General features: G+C 35.4%; 2 protein-coding genes across 7 annotated transcripts in view; both read left to right on the top strand.

Moving 5' to 3' along the window:
• Window positions 1-4,569, top strand: part of ehbp1l1a (EH domain binding protein 1-like 1a) — a 45,466-nt gene extending 40,897 nt beyond the window's left edge. For all 3 annotated transcript variants that reach the window (XM_083542058.1, XM_083542056.1, XM_083542057.1), the window contains 4 exons: window positions 159-258; window positions 2,123-2,196; window positions 3,054-3,168; window positions 3,333-4,569. In XM_083542058.1, the coding sequence (XP_083398184.1) occupies window positions 159-258; window positions 2,123-2,196; window positions 3,054-3,168; window positions 3,333-3,423 (380 nt within the window). In that variant the 3' untranslated portion in view covers window positions 3,424-4,569. The remainder of the gene's footprint in view (window positions 1-158; window positions 259-2,122; window positions 2,197-3,053; window positions 3,169-3,332) is intronic.
• Window positions 4,570-8,412: 3,843 nt separating this feature from the next.
• On the top strand, window positions 8,413-18,393 carry LOC310726484 (tyrosine-protein kinase receptor TYRO3). 4 transcript variants are annotated; one of them, XR_014533778.1, is made up of 16 exons: window positions 8,628-8,956; window positions 9,551-9,612; window positions 9,726-10,341; window positions 11,647-11,802; window positions 12,326-12,652; window positions 12,897-13,059; window positions 13,149-13,246; window positions 13,381-13,485; window positions 13,647-13,727; window positions 14,167-14,259; window positions 14,761-14,882; window positions 15,025-15,134; window positions 15,231-15,390; window positions 15,483-15,616; window positions 16,810-17,371; window positions 17,468-18,393. XR_014533778.1 is itself a non-coding variant. In XM_083542139.1 (15 exons), the coding sequence occupies exons 1-15, from the start codon at window positions 8,869-8,871 to the stop codon at window positions 17,123-17,125; spliced, it is 2,631 nt and encodes an 876-aa protein (XP_083398265.1). In that variant the 5' UTR covers window positions 8,628-8,868; the 3' UTR covers window positions 17,126-18,393. The 4 variants fall into 4 exon arrangements, 2 of the variants coding, with proteins under 2 accessions (XP_083398266.1, XP_083398265.1); XR_014533777.1 differs by lacking the exon at window positions 9,551-9,612 and having other exon boundaries at window positions 8,413-8,956; XM_083542139.1 differs by having other exon boundaries at window positions 16,810-18,393.
• Window positions 18,394-19,501: the final 1,108 nt, after the last annotated feature.

Genomic DNA, 19,501 nt, shown 5'->3' with positions numbered 1-19,501 from the left:
AAATATGAAGTATAAATATTGTAAGCCATTTGTGTATAACTGTTTAATGATATAGTATAATATAGTAACTTTATTTTCCAGAAGTACAACACTGTTTTAAAAATATCTGAAGCTTGACTATTGCTTTATAATGATTGAGTTGAACACATTTCCTGTAGGAATTGACCGTGCAGAGGAGGAGAAACTGATTCAGGAGTGGTTCATGCTAGTTAACAAGAAGAACGCCTTAATCAGAAGACAAGACAATCTTCAATTATTGTAAGATATATATATATATATATATATATATATATATATATATATATATATATATGTGTGTGTGTGTGTGTGTGTGTGTGTGTGTGTGTGTGTGTGTGTGTGTGTGTGTGTACAGAACATTTTTGTCTTCCTCTGGACATTGTTTGCATGATATGCACTTATGATAATCAATACTTTTACAAGTACTATACAGGGGGTACGGAAAGTATTCAGACCCCCTTAAATTGTTCACTCTTTGTTTTATTGCAGCCATTTGCTAAAATCATTTAGGTTCATTCTTCTTCCTCATGAATGTACACATAGCTCCCCATACTGACAGAAAAACACAGAATTGTTGACATTGTTGCAGATTTATTAAAAAAGAAAAACTGAAATATCACATGGTCCTAAGTATTCAGACCCTTTGCTCAGTATTTAGTAGAAGCCCCCTTTTGATCTAATACAGCCAGGAGTCTTTTTGGGAAAGATGCAACAAGTTTTTCACACCTGGATTTGGGGATCCTCTGCCATTCCTCCTTGCAGCTCCTCTCTAGTTCTGTCAGGTTGGATGGTAAACGTTGGTGGACAGCCATTTTTAGGTCTCTCCATAGATGCTCAATTGGGTTTAAGTCAGGGCTCTGGCTGGGCCATTCAAGAACAGTCACGGAGTTGTTGTGAAGCCACTCCTTCGTTATTTTAGCTGTGTGGTTAGGGTCATTGTCTTGTTGGAAGGTAAACCTTCGGCCCAGTCTGAGGTCCAGAGCACTCTGGAGAAGGTTTTTGTCCAGGATATCCCTGTACTTGGCCGCATTCATCTTTCCCTCGATTGCAACCAGTTGTCCTGTCCCTGCAGCTGAAAAACACCCCCACAGCATGATGCTGCCACCACCATGCTTCACTGTTGGGACTGTATTGGACAGGTGATGAGCAGTGCCTGGTTTTCTCCACACATACCGCTTAGAATTAAGGCCAAAAAGTTCTATTTTGGTCTCATCAGACCAGAGAATCTTATTTCTCACCATCTTGGAGTCCTTCAGGTGTTTTTATGCAAACTCCATGCGGGCTTTCATGTGTCTTACACTGAGGAGAGGCTTCCGTCGGGCCACTCTGCCATAAAGCCCAGACTGGTGGAGGGCTGCAGTGATGGTTGACTTTCTACAACTTTCTCCCATCTCCTGACTGCATCTCTGGAGCTCAGCCACAGTGATCTTTGGGTTCTTCTTTACCTCTCTCACCAAGGCTCTTCTCCCCCGATAGCTCAGTTTGGCCGGACGGCCAGCTCTAGGAAGGGTTATGGTCGTCCCAAACGTCTTCCATTTGAGGATTATGGAGGCCACTGTGCTCTTAGGGACCTTAAGTGCAGCAGAAATCTTTTTGTAACCTTGGCCAGATCTGTGCCTTGCCACAATTCTGTCTCTGAGCTCTTCAGGCAGTTCCTTTGACCTCATGATTCTCATTTGCTCTGACATGCATTGTGATCTGGAAGGTCTTATATTGACAGGTGTGTGGCTTTCCTAATCAAGTCCAATCAGTATAATAAAACACAACTGGACTCAAATGAAGGTGTAGAACCATCTCAAGGATGATCAGAAGAAATGGAAAGCACCTGAGTTAAATATTTGAGTGTCACAGCAAAGGGTCTGAATACTTAGGACCATGTGATATTTCAGTTTTTCTTTTTTAATAAATCTGCAACAATGTCAACAATTCTGTGTTTTTCTGTCAATATGGGGAGCTGTGTGTACATTCATGAGGAAGAAGAATGAACTTAACTGATTTTAGCAAATGGCTGCAATATAACAAAGAGTGAAAAATTTAAGGGGGTCTGAATACTTTTCGTACCCACTGTATATAAGCTCCTAATAATTTTCCAACCCTGTGACAGACAAGAGGAGCATGATTTGGAGAGGAGGTTTGAACTGCTAAAGGGAGAGCTTAGAGATCTCATGGCAGTAGAAGGTAAGACACTTTGGACAATACAGCATAGTTTCAACAAGTGGCTAAATTCTAACTGTTGTATATACATGTGCATGTATGTGCATGTTTGTAGAAAAATACACAGGAATATATAAAACTATGTATTTACGCCAGTTAATTTAATATAACCATGTGACCTCAATACTAACAGGAGCAATGAACTAAAGAATTCTATCATGTAACGTATAGCATATGGCATAAAGTTCATGTGGATAAAACCACATTTTATATGTTTCATTCACTTTATAAAATATATTATATTCACTATTTTTAGAAATTGATATTCCCAGTCTTGTTTGATTTTTATTCATTTATTCATTCACATTTAAAAAGCACTTCAGACTCACGGTGGATGCAGAGTCTATCCCAGGAATACTGTGTGTAAAATGGACATACATTATAGATAGGACATAAGTACAATGCATGGCATCATGCATACAGAAATTCTTAGGGACATAGGGACAGTTCAGAGTAGCTGATCCACATACGGGCATGTTTATTGGGGGTGAAAAAAAAAATTAGGAACTCCTTACCAGCATTAATGCAAGTTTAGTAGTAAACTACTGCCCCTTTCTAACTAACTACTGCTAACCCAAACACCTAACCTAACCTAAACCTAAAACGAACTCTTAAATTCTTAAAAATGACCTGGTAATTCTCCTAATTCTCCTAATTTCATTAGTTCATTAGTTCAAACATTAGTTCTGATTAAAATCTGGTTTATTTTGAAAGCATACATACATGTCCATAGGCTTCAGAGTCAATATTCCCAAAGTTTTCACACACTCTTTTCCTCATTCTTCTTTGCGTGTGTTTTTTTAAATATTTTTTTTCCTTAGAGTGGCAAAAGACTCAGGCCCATAAAACCAGAGAGCATTTGCTGCTGCAAGAGTTGGTGTCTCTTGTTAACCAGAGGGATGAATTAGTCCATGACATAGATGCCAAAGAACGAGGGTGAGCCCTGATTGTTGCACATGCATGTGTTGTTCAACTGTTCAGGAATAATAGATCACAAATATACCTCAAAATCCGTATGAAAGATATTAACAAGTCTGAAGCTTGTTTTGGTCATTTCGCATTATTATGTTTATTTCCTTTTGCCTCTTGTGATGGCGCAGGGCTTTGGAAGAAGATGAACGGTTGGAAAGAGGTCTGGAGCAGAGACGAAGGAAGTATGGAGGTCAAAAAGAGAAGTGTGTATTGCAGTAAGGGAATAAGATGGTCAAAAGTGAAGTTTACATTGATAGGAGCACCAAACATTAGACTTTGAATAGAACTAGTGGAGGAAATATAAGGTGGAGAAAGAAGAACAAGTAACAGGTTTGTTTTGACAGTGTGGATTGCAAGTGGAGATGTATTTTTTAGGGGGTTTTTTTGCACTTCAACAGAGAAACAGGTATTTTTTTAGGAGGTCACTTAATGTCCATTTGCCGAGAATAGTTTTGTAAATGGATAACTTTATTAGTTCATCATCAAGATATGTTTATTAATGTTTTATAAACAGATACTGCTTTACATTGCATAAGTTATACAGGAATAGACAGGATATGCGTGCCATAGCAAATCCTATTTTTGTTAGTGTTTTTAAGACAAAGTTAAGATGTCAGTCTATAACAGACTTTGAAATCCAACCCCAAAAAGAAAATATAGTTTTATCACTTACATTACACTTTTGAGGAACATAGCATTATTTCTAGCTTTACAAATTGTAATGCCTGTAGGTTGGTTTTTCCTTATTCTGTACAATTTGGTCTTCCACACAGAGTAAAAACATATCAAACTACATCAAAAACTCCTGTAAAACATGTAAAATTCATAGTATAGGTCATTTAATGCACTTACTTTGTTTAAGATTCAATAATATTTTTATTGATATTTTGTTTTACACAGTTCAAATATAGCATATAAACATGCACCATAGGAAGAAATGTCACATGAACATTTAACCTTTCTTTATTATATATAAGATATGCATGGAAGAGGTTTGGTATCAGAAAGTTAAGTGAAAACACACATAGTTACAGTTTGCTGTGTAACAGAATCCCTCTGATGACTCCAACACAAATGTGTATTTCTTAGAAGCTTTTAAAAACAGTATTATTGACACTCTTTAACTGTCAGATAATTTATTTGTGCATTAATATATGAGTGTCTGAGTGTTTAATTTTATCATTATTACATTCTTTTAATGTGTTTTACTTCATAAAATGTTTGCCTCTGCCTCGACATGTCACTTTTGTGTATTATATTGCTGTATGGAATATAGTATTTCTTGTTAACTGACATCCTGCACTTTTAAAACTGCACTGTTTAAAAGAGTTCCAAGGAAAATAAAAGTTTGATATGTGTCCCAGACATCCTTTTTTTTTATTTTGGATTGCATTTTAAATTTTGTTTAGTGTTCGCTACTTTTTTGTCAGTAAATCATTACAAAAGGGTAAAGTCTACCATCACTACAACTGACCAGAACACACACTGAACAACAAAACTGATTTCAACAAAAAATTTCATCATTTTTTGAACATTGGTTATTGTTTATTACATAAATATTTAATAATCAATTACCCCCAAAAGTTTACATTGCGTGTTTCCTATAGCATCTATTCCATTTACTCAACAGCTCTCAACTGAAGATATCATGACGAAAGTCCTAAAAGTTATTATATATGCAAACATTTTCAACAACTAATGTAAGAGAAAACAGAAAATTAAAGTTATAATGTAAAAAAAGTATAAAAACTTTTATATATATATATATATATATATATATATAAATATATAAATATAAAAAAATTTAATTAATCAATTATTTAACTTGCAATCCAGCCTACTATATATAAATAGTAGTGTAATAAAGATACAAAAAAAATTATTAATAGCCTAATCTAAAAATATACTGTATATATTTAAAAGCGGGTGTTACATTGTATGAGTAAATGTACTTTCAGGTTTGATAGGTTTACAATATTAAAGATTTAACTCCAATATTAGAAAATTATATTATTTCAAAAACCTGCTCTTTGCTGTTTTACTGCAATTACTGGGTTATTTAGGGTAGTTACTGAGTAATGTGAATAAAAAGTTTGAGACTGTAAGGGGTTAATGTATATGTGTGCACCTAAGATCTTTCAGTATGTAGTAGCTTCTGAAGCTTCTGATTTAACTTTTTAAATAAACTACTAAATAAAGCTCTGTTGTATTTATAGAACATTGTAATTACTTATAATAACCTAGATTTGGAAACAGCAGAAATGTTCAACAATTGTCATATAATCTGCATTTTTCATGAACTTTTCTAAAAAAAGTGGAACTGCTAGTCCCACTGCAAAAAAAAAAAAAAAAAAAAAAAAAAAAACAAGAAGTGAAAGAGGCATGGACTAATAGCGGAACATTCATGTCAGCAAATATTTTGCAACAAACGTGGAAAAATGTGTAGTGTTGGATAACTTGGTAAAATGATCCAGTGTCTAATAAGAGCTACAATAAAATAATTCTTCTTGAATTTAAATGTTTTGAAATGCATATATCTAAAAAACATTTTTATAGCATTTAAAAAAAGTACTGTTGTTACTCCTAAAAGTGAAAAATTCTTATTCCACTGATCAACCTCATGTCCAAAAAAATTTAATTTTTTCCCAGGACAGAAAAAAGATTAATGACAATCCATTGTCAAATTATTATAAGCAACTAGTATTCTTTGATTTCCTTTTATATGTAATAAATAAGGAAATAAAAATGATCATGGACACTGTCTTTATAGACTGATATGATATTCCAAAATTGTATTTATATGCTATTGCATATCATTTATTTTTATTGAAAATGTTTTTATAGGTATTTGGTATTTAAAACTCTGTATAGATATAAGCTATTTTCTCAGTTCTCGATCACTACTGAAATAATTTTCATGTATTCCAACATTCTGTCCATCTCTACATTTATGGCCTAGGTCTTCTTCTGGACAAATGACATTAATGACACTTAATCAAGGAATCATACAATGGGATAATTTGATAAATTTGATAATCATCATCCACACGTGTTTATTGTAATCCAGTGGCGGGCCGAGCATTTTACACCTAGGCCTACAGTGTTGTCCTGCCTGAATCAATCCACTTCTTGATCTTATCGGCTATAGAAAACATTCATATTCTACAGAAACACAGTATAACAGAGTGCTGCTTAACAGACAGGTATCTAATGCAGTGAGAACGAAAGTCATTACTAAATCAAGATTGAACAAATCTTCTTTCACTGCAGCCACAGCGGCACTGCATACATTATCTCTAGCAGAAGCATCAATATTAACCAAATAAAATGACCCAAGGTTTTCATTTTTGTACATTTTTATCCTTTCATTTCGTGGATTTGAAATTAATCAAATGTTGTGTGTTTGCGTGCAAATTTTATGGGAAAGAAAACAAAAGTATAAAAGCTTCATGAGAAAGCTTAACAACCGTTTTGGCCAACCTTTTCTTGTGAAATTCTTGCAAATGACCTTGAAAGTAAATCTGCAAACAAATCAATTTCTTCCTCTCTGCCAGCCATTGTGGAATGGAAAAACCAGTTATTAAATCCACAAAAATATATTTGAGCTTGTGCAGTGTGCCTATCAAATCAAAGGACATGTAAAAAAAAAATTTAAAACATATTCATAAATATATGTTCAAACGTAACTCAGTGATTCTGAAGGCCTTTTTGGCCCTGCCAGCCAGCCACTGTTGTGATCTCTGTTTTAGATAATGTTTTTCACATTTAACCCAACTTCGTCATTTCAGTCAAAATCAGCATGCTGAGTCAACATCCTCATTCAACTATGTGGGTTAAAACATCCCGGGTTCTAGGCTTCCGAATGAACCCAAAGTGAGTTATATTTAGCACAGGTTTTCTGAGAGTGCTATAAAATCTGCTGCTATAATATTTAAATATGGTATATAGTTTGAAACACTAAAATGGTGATTAAACAGTAAAGTGTTTTTTCACTAAGGGGCTAACCATTTGCTGAAGCTTTTGACCTGTATATGAATATGTTTTATGAACCGCACTGCTGCTACAGGTTTTTCCATACACTAGTGGGTGTAAATATATAAATACCTTGCAGGTGTAAAATGGAATTCTCAGGCAAGGCTTGGTCTCTGTGTTTAGTTCCTGTTTCTCTTGTTTTCTGGTTTCACAATCATTTGTTATTGCTGAGCTCATTACTTTCAAGTTCGTGGTTTTCTTGAAACAAACCACAGGCATCTATGAATAAGAAGCATCGATCATTACAAGGAAGAGAAAGAAGAGGAACTCTTGTTACCAGATAATTTTAAAGACTCTATTTTTGATATTGCCCATTTTCAAAGTGATCATCACATGAAAAAAAAGCTGAGGAAATAAAAGAGAGAAAAAATGATTGTTGAACTGACAGCTATTAAACACAATAATACATTTGCAATTCAACATACTGTATCTTTTTTAAACAGTTCTTCAACAGTTTTAAAATTTACATTGGACAAAAAAATTGCAGACAGTTTTGTAGTAGCTTTTTTTTGTTTTGTTTTGTTGTGTTATTCGATGGCTTTAATAATTCTGGATTACCATCACCATCAAAGCCATACACCTTCATTACAAATGTTTTGTCTTGATTTATTTCAGAGTTCACACACTAACTAACTGCATTCAGAAAGATTTTAAAAGTATAAATATGATTTGTACCCGTACCTTGCAAACATGGTTGACTAAATTAGGCCCTAGTCCAAGGGTTTACTGTAAAACAATGGCTATGACTTTTTTATTTTTTATTTTGGAAATAACAATTAACATTATCAGATTATATTATCAGAATTATATTAATTCATTTTTGTTATTAAACGTTTTTAGGTTTATAGTAAGGATTGATTTTTATTGTGGCTCTTATTAGTCACTTCAAAAATAACCTATATAAAATCTATCTATCTATCTATCTATCTATCTATCTATCTATCTATCTATCTATCTATCTATCTATCTATCTATCTATCTATCTATCTATCTATCTATCTATCTAACAACTAGCAAATAATGTCAACTTGAAAATAATTTCTAGAAATGTGTGAGGAGTTCTTCCTTTGGTGGTTAAATGAAGTCATAACTGCTGGATCAGTTAATGTGGGTAAATCAAAAAAGAGGAAAGAAGAAGAGAAAGACGTCAGATTGATACAGAAATAGTAAAGCTTTAGGTTTGTGTGTGGGTAAACGTTCATGAGCGGATAAATATCACTCATACACGATATAGTTTTCCTTTTCACGTGTCTGGTTACTGCAGTGATTTAACTCCAGTGCTGTACATTTAGACAACATTTGAGTCGTTTTCATGACATTCACATCAGCGTTCACACAACAGCAGGAGAGAGAGGGTTATAGTAAACTTATATAGTAGATGTGTGTGTGTGTGTGTGTGTGTGTGTGTGTGTGTGTGTGTGTGTGTGTGTGTGAGAGAGAGAGAGCGAGAGAGAGAGAGAGAGAGAGAGAGAGCTCATATACTCGCAGCAGAACAGTAGTAGCTCAGTGTACAGGTGTGAGTGTAGTAATAGTATGGGTGTTAATTATCCGCATTAGTGTGTGTGTGTGTGTGTGTGTGTGTGTGTGTGTGTGTGTGTGTGTGTGTGTGTGTGTTTTCGGTGACTTTTAAACATGGCTGTTTCCCTCTGTTTACTGTTTCATTGCTGCTTGTTTTTGGTTACATTTTTATCCACATCTGGGCAACTGACCCCTATTGAAGGTAAGACATTTACACACTATTTACATTTTCACTCATATGCGGTGTGTTCTGATTTTACCGACTATAAATGAAAAATTGGTTCTATTTTATATTTCAAAAATACTTTAGACTTGAACACCGATCAACACAGAGACAAGCAGAACAATAACAGACAGTTCTAGATGTTCTTGTCTAACAAGTACCTTTTACAGTGGCTTTAAATAGGATTCATTCTCAAATTAATGTGGCATCATGAAGCTAATCACATAAGTTATAATTAATTTGTGCTTCGTTTGATACTGGTAAACATTTATTTTCTTAGACTTTGTTGGATAGTTTAATTCTAGAAGATGTTGAAAATAGTAAAGAGGCGCACGATTCCTCCTCATTGCATTGGGGGCAGCTAGCAAATGACACAAAGACTATACAATCAGCTAACAAAGTTTATCTGAAAGTTTGATTAAGATAAAAAAAAAATACATACCATAGGGTACACAACGTGTCCAAAAAATAATTGGATTATAAAAAATGTAATTTCAAGTATTACTACTAATAATTTACACCATATGTTTGACAAAAACAAATTTTTATAACTGAAATAACTACAAATTGCAGAGGAGATTTTGGATTCTACCTCAGTGGAAGATCTGCAGTTGACATCCGACCCCCCTAAAGCTGTACGTTCCTCATTTCTAATCTAGTGAACCTTTCTCTAACTTCACCATTTATTACAAATGTGTAATGTGCGTATTAAGATATTAATCTCACATCTCAAATCATTTATTTTTAGTGGCAAATGATTTCGCTGAAGTTGGGCCTGGCCTCGGCTCATCCTGTCTACCAAGGTTGTGATTCTAAACTTAAAACCACACTAAAAACATTTTGGACTAAATGGATTGCGAAGAAGGATGCCCATGAGCTTCAGTTGGACCTGCTTTTTGCTCAAGATGACAGAGCACATCCAGTCACTATCCAGTTACAGGAGTCTGATACACCAGTCGAACAACCTCGAACTCGACAAATACGACAACGAATTGTAGCTCCACAGTCATTTTCTCAACCTGCTGAAATCAAAGACGTGGAAACACACCTGCATTATGCGCGGGGACTAAACTTGGGAAAGATCACAAAAAGTGGCTTTCATTTGGGTTTCTCCTACGGTGGATCATGCTTGTTTATTTCCTCCATTCGTGTCTTTTACATGAAATGTCCAGGGATTACAGTGAACCAGACTAGTTTTGAAGAAGTTTCAGCAGGGTCAGGGTGGATCAGAGGCCAGTGTGTGAATGGAGCTGAAGAAATGTCTACCCCGAAGGTTGAATGCGAGAATAATGGACAATGGGGTGTAATGCAAGGATTGTGTATCTGTGGAGCTGGATTTGAAACAAAAGGCAACATATGTAAAGGTCAGAGGATGCTCAAAATTTTTCCTTGTTAAAGATTTATGCCCATAAAAGTGTAATCCATTTGATATGTACGGTATAACTAGTCCGACTGATCATATTAGTTCAGCTTTTATTTTTTGTTGAATTTCTTGCATAGCTTTGCAGGGTCTCCAGGGCTTTTCAGCTGTTTTAACAGTCATTCAAACAACATAGCATGCTCCTGCTTGTTCAGGCAAGTTGTAGTAAAGAAAGAATCTGAAAATTAAGGGGAACTTAATAATATGCCATGCTTTTATCTCTATAGTCTATATCTGACTATGTAAAAAAGACTAAAATGACATAATCCTCTTCTTCATAAACACATGAGCTAGCACTCTGTAAAGGGAATTCTCTAGTTTCGTTATATATGACCAATATTAGACTATCGTGATAAATGTGAAATTTTTTGTACATTATAAGAAGGAGAGCCAATAGCCAGTACTATGGGCAGGGAGCTAATTAATAGCAACTTGATTACTTGTCTAGTTGTTAGTCTATTTTTGGTGGGCTCCACAATGAGAAAAGCTCTGTACTCCCTTTAGTTACATTCGTTGTCAAGGTATCTCGCCTTTCCTGTAGGCAAGAATGGCTGCATTGTTTGTTCTACGTTGCCGGATGGAACCAATTGCAAAAAAAAAAAAGAAAATGGCACTTGCGAAACGATTCGCAATGAATTTCATTTTGTAAGAATTCATTATGTGCTTTAGATAACCCTGATATATCTGATTACATTACAAACACCACTGTAGACAGGTGTTTCTCAGGAACAGAGTTGTTGATCACTGTTAAAGAGGTGAGTTAGGATTTCAAGAGTGAGAAGTGTGTTGACAATAAATGGTAAGTAAGTAATAAGTATTTAAGTGATTAAAGGGGATTCTAAAAATATTTCATGCTATGTGTAACCTGGTATAAACACTTGTATGTACTTGCAGTATGTTTATTGGATGCATCATTAGTCATCACTATAACCCTCACTAAATCATTAGTCATTCCAGTCATGGGTCAAAACATGTTATTACTTATAGAAACCCATCTGGGCTGTCCAACTCTTGTAGCCCTGGAATGTAGACCAGTCTGGTGATTTCCCTTCTATAACATACATAGAAAATAGAACTGAGTTAAGTGAGATATGTTGAGGTGGGGAAAACCTTTTTTATTAGTGGATATTAGAGAAAAGAGAACCAATGACATGAACATAAAATAGAACATAAGATAAGGGTGAATGTCCGTGAATGCACTTTTTAAAGTGCATATAAATATATTTATCTGATTTATTTTGTTATGCAGCTTGTGGTTTGGGCAGCTACAAACCTGCTAATGATAGTGGGGAATGTCGACTTTGCCCATCCAACAGCAGAACATCCTCAGAAGGAGCTTCAGCATGTGATTGTGAAGAGGGATATGCTCAACTGCAGAACGACCCCCCGCAACTAGGCTGTACAAGTGTGTAAAGTGACATGAATTTATTCGTAAAAAGCCCTGATCTTGTTTTTAACATCATAATTGACATCATATTGTTTTTAATAAATATTCTTTGTATTTGTTTGTTTATTACAATTTCAAAATGTTGATGAGCTTCAAACAGGTGAAACAGAGTCAAGAAAAAAATTTGTTTTATAACCCAGATGTGTGTTGAATTTCACATCAAACATCTGAATCGTTATTATTTATTAAGTTTACATTTGCAGACTGTATAAGAATATGTAAGTGAATTTCTGTGTCTAGCTTTTCCCCAAGTAAAATGAGCAAAAAGAATGAGCAAATTGTGAAAAGAGAGATTTCAAGATATCAGAATTCATGCTCTTTTTTTTTTTTTTTTTTTTTTTTTTGTTAAGGCCCATAAAAGCTTTATAGTGGCAAATCCCATTTTGAGCTTGATTAATAATTTTTTTGTCCTGGAGTGTAAGTAGATTTATCTATAAAGAGATGTTTAAAAAAGTATTTCCTCACATTTGTTGATTTTCAGGGTCTCCATCAGCTCCACTCAACTTAACTACCAATCATAAAAGTAACACAGCCTTGATTCTGAACTGGGCCACGCCTGCAGACCTGGGTGGAAGAGAAGAAGTGATGTATGATGTAGAGTGCAAACAAAAAACAGGAGAATCTCATGCACCATGGGTGCCATGTGACAATACCGTGTTAATAACGCCACAGTTCACGGGACTGACTGAAACTACAGCCAACTTGACTGGATTACAACCGCATATGAGCTACCAGGTTTCTGTCAGAGCATACAACAGAATATCTCAGAAACTGGGCACATCTGGGTCTGCACATTCCGTTATAATATGTAAGTGATGATTACTATCAAAACATTTGATCTTGGCAGTAATACATGATTTATTTTTTAGATTAGATGTTGGCGAAATATAACCATACATATATTTTTTGGGAAATTAAGTTCTAATCAGATCCTAAAGCAATCCTTAAAGGTTGTATATAACTGATTACAACAGTCTTTTTGGCGAGGGTCCTAATTAAAACCCCCTTAAGAAAGCACTTGTTGCGTATTTAAAATTCGCTCTGTCTGACAGTGAAGACTCCAGTCGAAATCACTGCTGTTCCAGTACCAACACCTGCTGTACAGAAATTGCCTAAAACTCCAGTAATTGCTGGTGTGATTAGTGGAATACTGGTACTCTTGGCTCTGATAGTATCTGCCGTCTGCATTGTACGCAAAGGTTATAGTAAATTCAGGTAAATAATCTAGAACCAAATACTTTAAAAAAAATATATATATTATTATTGTAATAAAAATGTAATTAAATGTTGTGAATTGGGTTTAGGGATGAACAAGAAGTGGTGCTTATGCCATTACAGGAGTTCAGTAGATCATACAGGGCCCCTGAAGGTCCACAAACTACACCTTCTCACCAAACTACCAGTAAGTCTTGATTAGACATCATCACAGTTTACAGTTCATTTCAGTAATGTCAGGGACATACTGAACATTTGATTACAGTGTATGTACATACAAGCTATACCTCATTGCTCTCTGTGCTCAATGTCTTCTTTTAGGTTCTGATCAGATTTTGGACAGTGTGCATGAAAGAATGCTGTCTGGTATTAAAGATGTGTTGGTCGATCGCAGCCGAATCACACTGGGCAAAGAGCTCGGGAGAGGTACGTGTATTTCAGACAAAAAACTTGGCCAATCAGAATAAACCAGTTTATATATTTCATACTGAATGGTATAGTCCAGGTAGAATATTTAATTCACTGCTTTAATAATAAACATAGCTAAAAGCTATTTTTAACTAGGTCTGGCATTTTACCTCTTTTAGGAGAATTCGGGGCAGTGTATGAGGGCATATTCTTATCAGAAGACAATGAATCCACCCAAGTAGCAGTGAAGACAATGAGAGGCAAGTATATGATGAAATGCATTGACAATATTTTTAAATAATCTTTTTTTTTATTAACTTCCTCTTTTGTCAATTAGTAATATAATACATATTTCACGTTCTAACCATGAGTACTTGACATCACTCTGTCATCTTGAGAATCTGACACAAGACAACTGTTAAACCCTTTGTAATAATAGCATAAAAATATCAATAATAATACTAAAATGCTGAAACTGTGGAGGATTTTTTAATAGAAAGGGGAGACAAATCTGGAATGAAAACTCTATATGGATGTGATGGTCAGGTGTCCTCAAACTTTTGGTTAATTTGTTATACTGAATAGTATAATAGTGTCAAATTATACGGAAGTAAATGTTTAATTAATCACTTACATTTAAAAAGTTGAATATATTATAACGTTACATTTGGAGTATGTTATTTTTCATTCTTGTTACAGTTGGAATTTACAGTCAGGATGATCTGCAGTCATTTCTTAAAGAAGCTGAAATTATGCAGCACTTTGATCATGATAACATAGTGAAACTTCTGGGTAAAGTACATCTTCTTTAAATGTTGATTTACAGAGAAGTTAAGTTTTGACTCTTGCTTAAGCTGTATATGATTATTGAAACGTTTTTTTTTTTTAATTGATCACTATTAGATTATGTACTGTTCAGATAACAGTCCTGAGAGAATGAGAGGGAACAAAGGTTTTAATCTTGCCTAATAGTTTGTACTTAATCCAATCATAGTCCAATATTTGTTGGTTTTCATTGCTATAGACATTACACTATTTACAGATGCAGTGTTCTGGGTGCTGTGTGTTAATACGTAAGAAAAGATAAAGAAAAATATAGTTACGTAAAACAAAATACAAATTGCCTTAAATGATCTGCTTAACCCTGGTCTCTACTGTGAATGGAGCATAAAAAGGTTACTAAATTAAGAAGAAAAGATAGAGGGGAAATTCTGATAATCAAGACGACAATTGGGTGATGAAATACCTGACGTTTAAATGTGCATTTATTTATTTGCCATGTCTGACCACCAGGTGTCACCCTGGAGACAGTACAGGACTCGTCCATCCCAGTCCCACTTGTAATCCTGCCATTCTTGAAACATGGAGACCTAAGACGATTTCTTATAGCCACCCGCTATGGTGACGTTCCTATGGTGAACACCAAAGACACTTACATGACCGAGCTGACATTTTCAGCTAATTTTTTTAGATCTCATACCTTGCAGTCTGATACATAAGCCAAATAAATAACAAACAACAGCTACATTCAGCCTTTAACTGACTACTTTGTCTCAGTTTGTTCCTGATCAGAGCTTGTTACGCTTCATGATCGACATCGCCTTAGGCATGGAGTATCTCAGCTTCAAGGGCTTTTTGCATAGAGATTTGGCAGCACGCAACTGCATGTAAGTCCATGGTGGCATTTCAGAATGTTTGATATTGCAGTAAATTAGTGGTGTTTGTATCATCTTTTTTCTCCCACTCTTCACCCACGAATGCAGGTTGGGAGATGATCTGCGTGTACGTGTAGCTGACTTCGGCCTGTCCAAACAAATATGCAGCAGTAACTATTACAGACAGAAGGTTGCAATCCGAATGCCAATTAAGTGGATGGCTATAGAGAGCCTTTCTGAATCCATCTACACAAGCAAGAGTGATGTGGTCAGTCCTGGATGTTACTGTCGGGATACAATTTTTTGGATTGCTTTTTGAAAGATTTTGCAGAATATTTTACTACCTTTAACTGTATGCAGTGGTCCTTTGGAGTGACCATGTGGGAGATTATATCCAGAGGAAGGACTCCATATCCTGGTATCCCCAACCATGAGCTTCTAGACATGCTGGTCGGTGGGCATCGCCTCAAACAAGGGGAGTGTGAAAATAAACTGTAAGTGCTTTCCATTTGTTTTCATTAATCAAGAGATGAACTTACAGAGAGAGAATGGATGCTGTAGTGATGTATTTTGATTTAAAAAGAGCAGACCTTTTTGGTAACTTGAAGACAACCGTTTTAAAGATTCATTAAGACGTCTTCACATTCGCCAGGCATTAAGAGTCCAGATGCAATAACAAGCTGAAAATAAAACTGTAATTTCCATCTTATGACCTGGAAAAAACATTTGTGTCAAACTCCAGGTGGAAGAATTTTTAGGGATTTCAGACTAATTTCTCAGGCTAAACCTGGTATTGAGGCAGCTACCTTCATAAATATCCCATGTGCCGTAGGAAATAAATTCTTTAAATAGAAATGTAAGTAAAATATTTTAGTTAGTTAAGAATGTTAGTTCATCTTATTTTATCTTAAAATGCCATATTCAGAGTTACATAAAAAAATATATAATGTATATAATATATATAAGGCTAAATGTTTGTTGGCACCTGACTATGACCATACTGTATCCTTCTCCAAACATTTGTTACAAATGTCTTCACTAAAACAAAGGGGATGAGACCCAAACCGGGAATGACAATGCCCTTAAGCACAAAGCAGTGCTTATAAGGATATGGTTCACAAGCACTCATGTGTTCTGCACCTCAAGTATTTTGCATCTAAATGCTAAACTGGAACACAGACTACACCCCAGCTTTCTGGTCCTGAATCAGCACCAGACATTGAAATAAGAACTACAGCGGATTTGGAATCCGATGTTCAGCAAGCACATACTTTTGCAATGGTCAGATGTCAACATAATTTTGGCCACATAGTATGTGCACTAATTATACGCTTTTCTAATGGTTGTGGGCTTTAAAGGTGGCTGTCTGTTTAAATGTATTAAACATTAGAAAAATGTACCTCAATATGTTAATGCTGACTGATATTCGATAAACAATACAACCAAAATTTTTACCAATTAAACAAAAATCAAAGAGCAATAGCAGGAGCGTTTTCCATTTTTTTCTGAATTATCCCTGGGATTAGCACTGAGATCTTTATGTGGTGATATAAAAAGAGCCTGTAAAATTCATTATGAAATAACTGTTGAGCATGGGCTTTTAAAATTCATCATCAATTGCAGAATTGAAATGCTCTAATAGTCTCTAAATCTTCTTGTGTTCTCCCTTCCTCTATCACCCTATCAGATATGAGGTGATGCTAAGCTGCTGGCACAAAGAGCCCTCTCAGCGGCCTTGTTTTGCAGAGCTGGCTCAGAGACTCAAAGCTCTACTGTGTGCGCTTCCGCCCTTGGAGCCCAGAGAAGAAAACTACTACATCAACCAGGGCCTGGAGGCAGTCAACACCACTCAGAACTGTGCTGCAGAGCCTGAACCTGAGGGAGCTGTAGGAAACATTTACTTGCCCTCGCCAGTGTGCACAATAGACTCTGCTAAAGAGAATGAGCCGGTGAAGGACGACACAGAAGCTGGATATCTGCTCTGCAATATAAAGGGCGTGTAGACTGTCAAAATCCAGAACGCACAAAATGTTGCTGTACTGTTCATCGTGTTGTGTTTGTACACTAACATACAGTGCCTGAAGGAAACACCTAGTCTTTTATCGTTTTAGAGAGACAACTGCATGTACCTTTGTTTATGTACAACAAACTAGGTATCTTAAAGGTACGAACATTTACTTTGCCCAAACAAATATATACCTGTACAATGTTCAACAAAAATCTTCCATTAGCATGTATAACAGCTTTATGTATGCTTCGGATCATTGTCTTGTCATATGGTGAAGTTGATTTCGATTAGCTGAAGTTCAGAGGGAATTGGATAATGCTGATTTATGGAATAGTAGCCATGTTGGTTCAGTATTCCCTTCACCTGGAATAAGTCTCCAACCTTCCCTGCTCCAAAACAAACCCAAGCCAGTAAGCTTTCACCTCCATGTTTGAGTGTGTGTATGAGGCAGTCTGCTAAGACCTTCTCTCCTGTTCTGCATCATAAATACATTCTTTGTTAGAGACACATTTTTTTTTAATTTGGGCTCATCTGTCCACAGAACTTTTTTCCACTCATTCAGTGTTCAATTCTTGTGGGTTTTTGTCTTTTACCTAGTTTGTTGAAATATAAACAAAAGGACTGTGTCTCAAAATTTTTTAAAATGCACTGTATCTGTTTGTGTAATGCAATATAAGACAGAAATGTATGTGTATGTGTAAAATAATTTAAAACTAAATCTAAAACACCTGGAGGACAAGTTGCCACAAAATTGACTGAAGAAAAAAAGGAGTCTTTTGATACATAACCAACATTTTCCTGAGAAGCTGATACATATTTCTAAATACCAGTGTGTATGCTTTCTAGTGCCTTTTTTTGATCAACATTGATTACAGTGTGAAATGAAAAGTATATTCTTACTAAGAAAGTAACAGGCAACACATAACTAGAAATTTGATGAGTAGCTTCTTTTCCAACACTGTAATAAGCTGTGGTTTACTTTTAAAAATTACCACCGTCAGATGAGAATCAGCAAATAAAATCCACGGCAAAATATTTCTTGATATAATCTTTGCCAAAATCACAGGTTTCCCTTTACTGTACAATACATCTGTCCTAGCAGCCACAATTGAATTCTTAATCAAACCTCTCTTCTCTCTTCTCAGCCTTTACCTCTACTACTCCACCTCTTTTTACATGTTTTTGCAGAGTTGTTGCACTGTTGAAATGTATTCTAGAATGATTAACAGTGACAGAGTGGATCATAAAACACTTAAACACTTAGTCAGCATCGATCCAGTTTGTGAAACGTACCCTTTTGCATTGTACAATCCTGCCAGGTTTCAACGGTTATTATATACCATTTATCATAATCAAAAATGGATTGTATATAATATAAAAGCAGCATGCATTAAGTATACAGACACCTACTGTATGTATTTAAATGACAGAGAAAGTTCATTCATGCAATCTCAGTAACTGCCTTGTACTGCTCAGGGGGATGAAACTGTTGAACCTGGAGGAAACACAAACACACAAGCACTTCAACAGACAGTGACCTGAGCTGAACCAGGAATCCTATAGCTGTAGAGCTGTATAGTTAAGATAAAGCCAATATTTATTTTCCACAAACAATGCATTGATTTCTCACTAAAATATCAGCAATGCATCTGCATTTATCACATGTCCACAATTCATCAGCAATCACTCAGTCAGACATTGCAGCTTTAAAATAGTCCAGAGAAGTAAGCACACATTTGCTATACAAGGGGTGATAACATTTTTTGAACTCTTTTTAATTGCCTATACTTGGACATGCTAAAGAACTATAGATAATGTATTTTTGGACAGATGAGACTAAAATACAACAGAAGATTTATGTTTGGAGGAATAAAATTGCTGCATTTCATAGAAGGTACAGCTCAGTGGTTAGATATTAAAATGTTGGACTTCTGTTTAGAAGGTCTTGGGTTTAAATCCCAGCACCACTAAGCTTCCACTGCTGGACTCTTGAGCAAGGCACCTAACAATCTACTACTCAGTTTTCAAGTCAAGTCAAGTTTATTTCTATAGCGTTTTTCACAACAGAAATTGTCTCAAAGCAGCGTTACAGAAATCAACTATCAAGGTGAATGGTGTGTATTTATCCCTGATGAGCAGCCGTGGCGACTGTGGCAAGGAAAAACTCCCTTAGATGTAATTAGGAAGAAACCTTGAGAGGAACCAGACTTAAAAGGGGAACCCATCCTCATTTGGGTAACATCAAGAGTTTGATCATAAATCTTTCAACAATACAGAACACTGGAGAGAGAGAACTAACATGAGCACTGGAGTATAAGATTATAAGTAATGTTCTTTCTACAGTCTTATACAGTCTTGTGGTTAGTAGCTC

The sequence above is a fragment of the Silurus aristotelis genome (genome assembly GCF_946808225.1).
Source record: "Silurus aristotelis genome assembly, chromosome: 5".
In the NCBI taxonomy this organism is placed as follows: Eukaryota; Metazoa; Chordata; class Actinopteri; order Siluriformes; family Siluridae; genus Silurus; species Silurus aristotelis.
The sequence above is the reverse complement of the archived record's forward strand: the minus strand, read 5'-3'. Positions and strand labels throughout refer to the sequence as shown.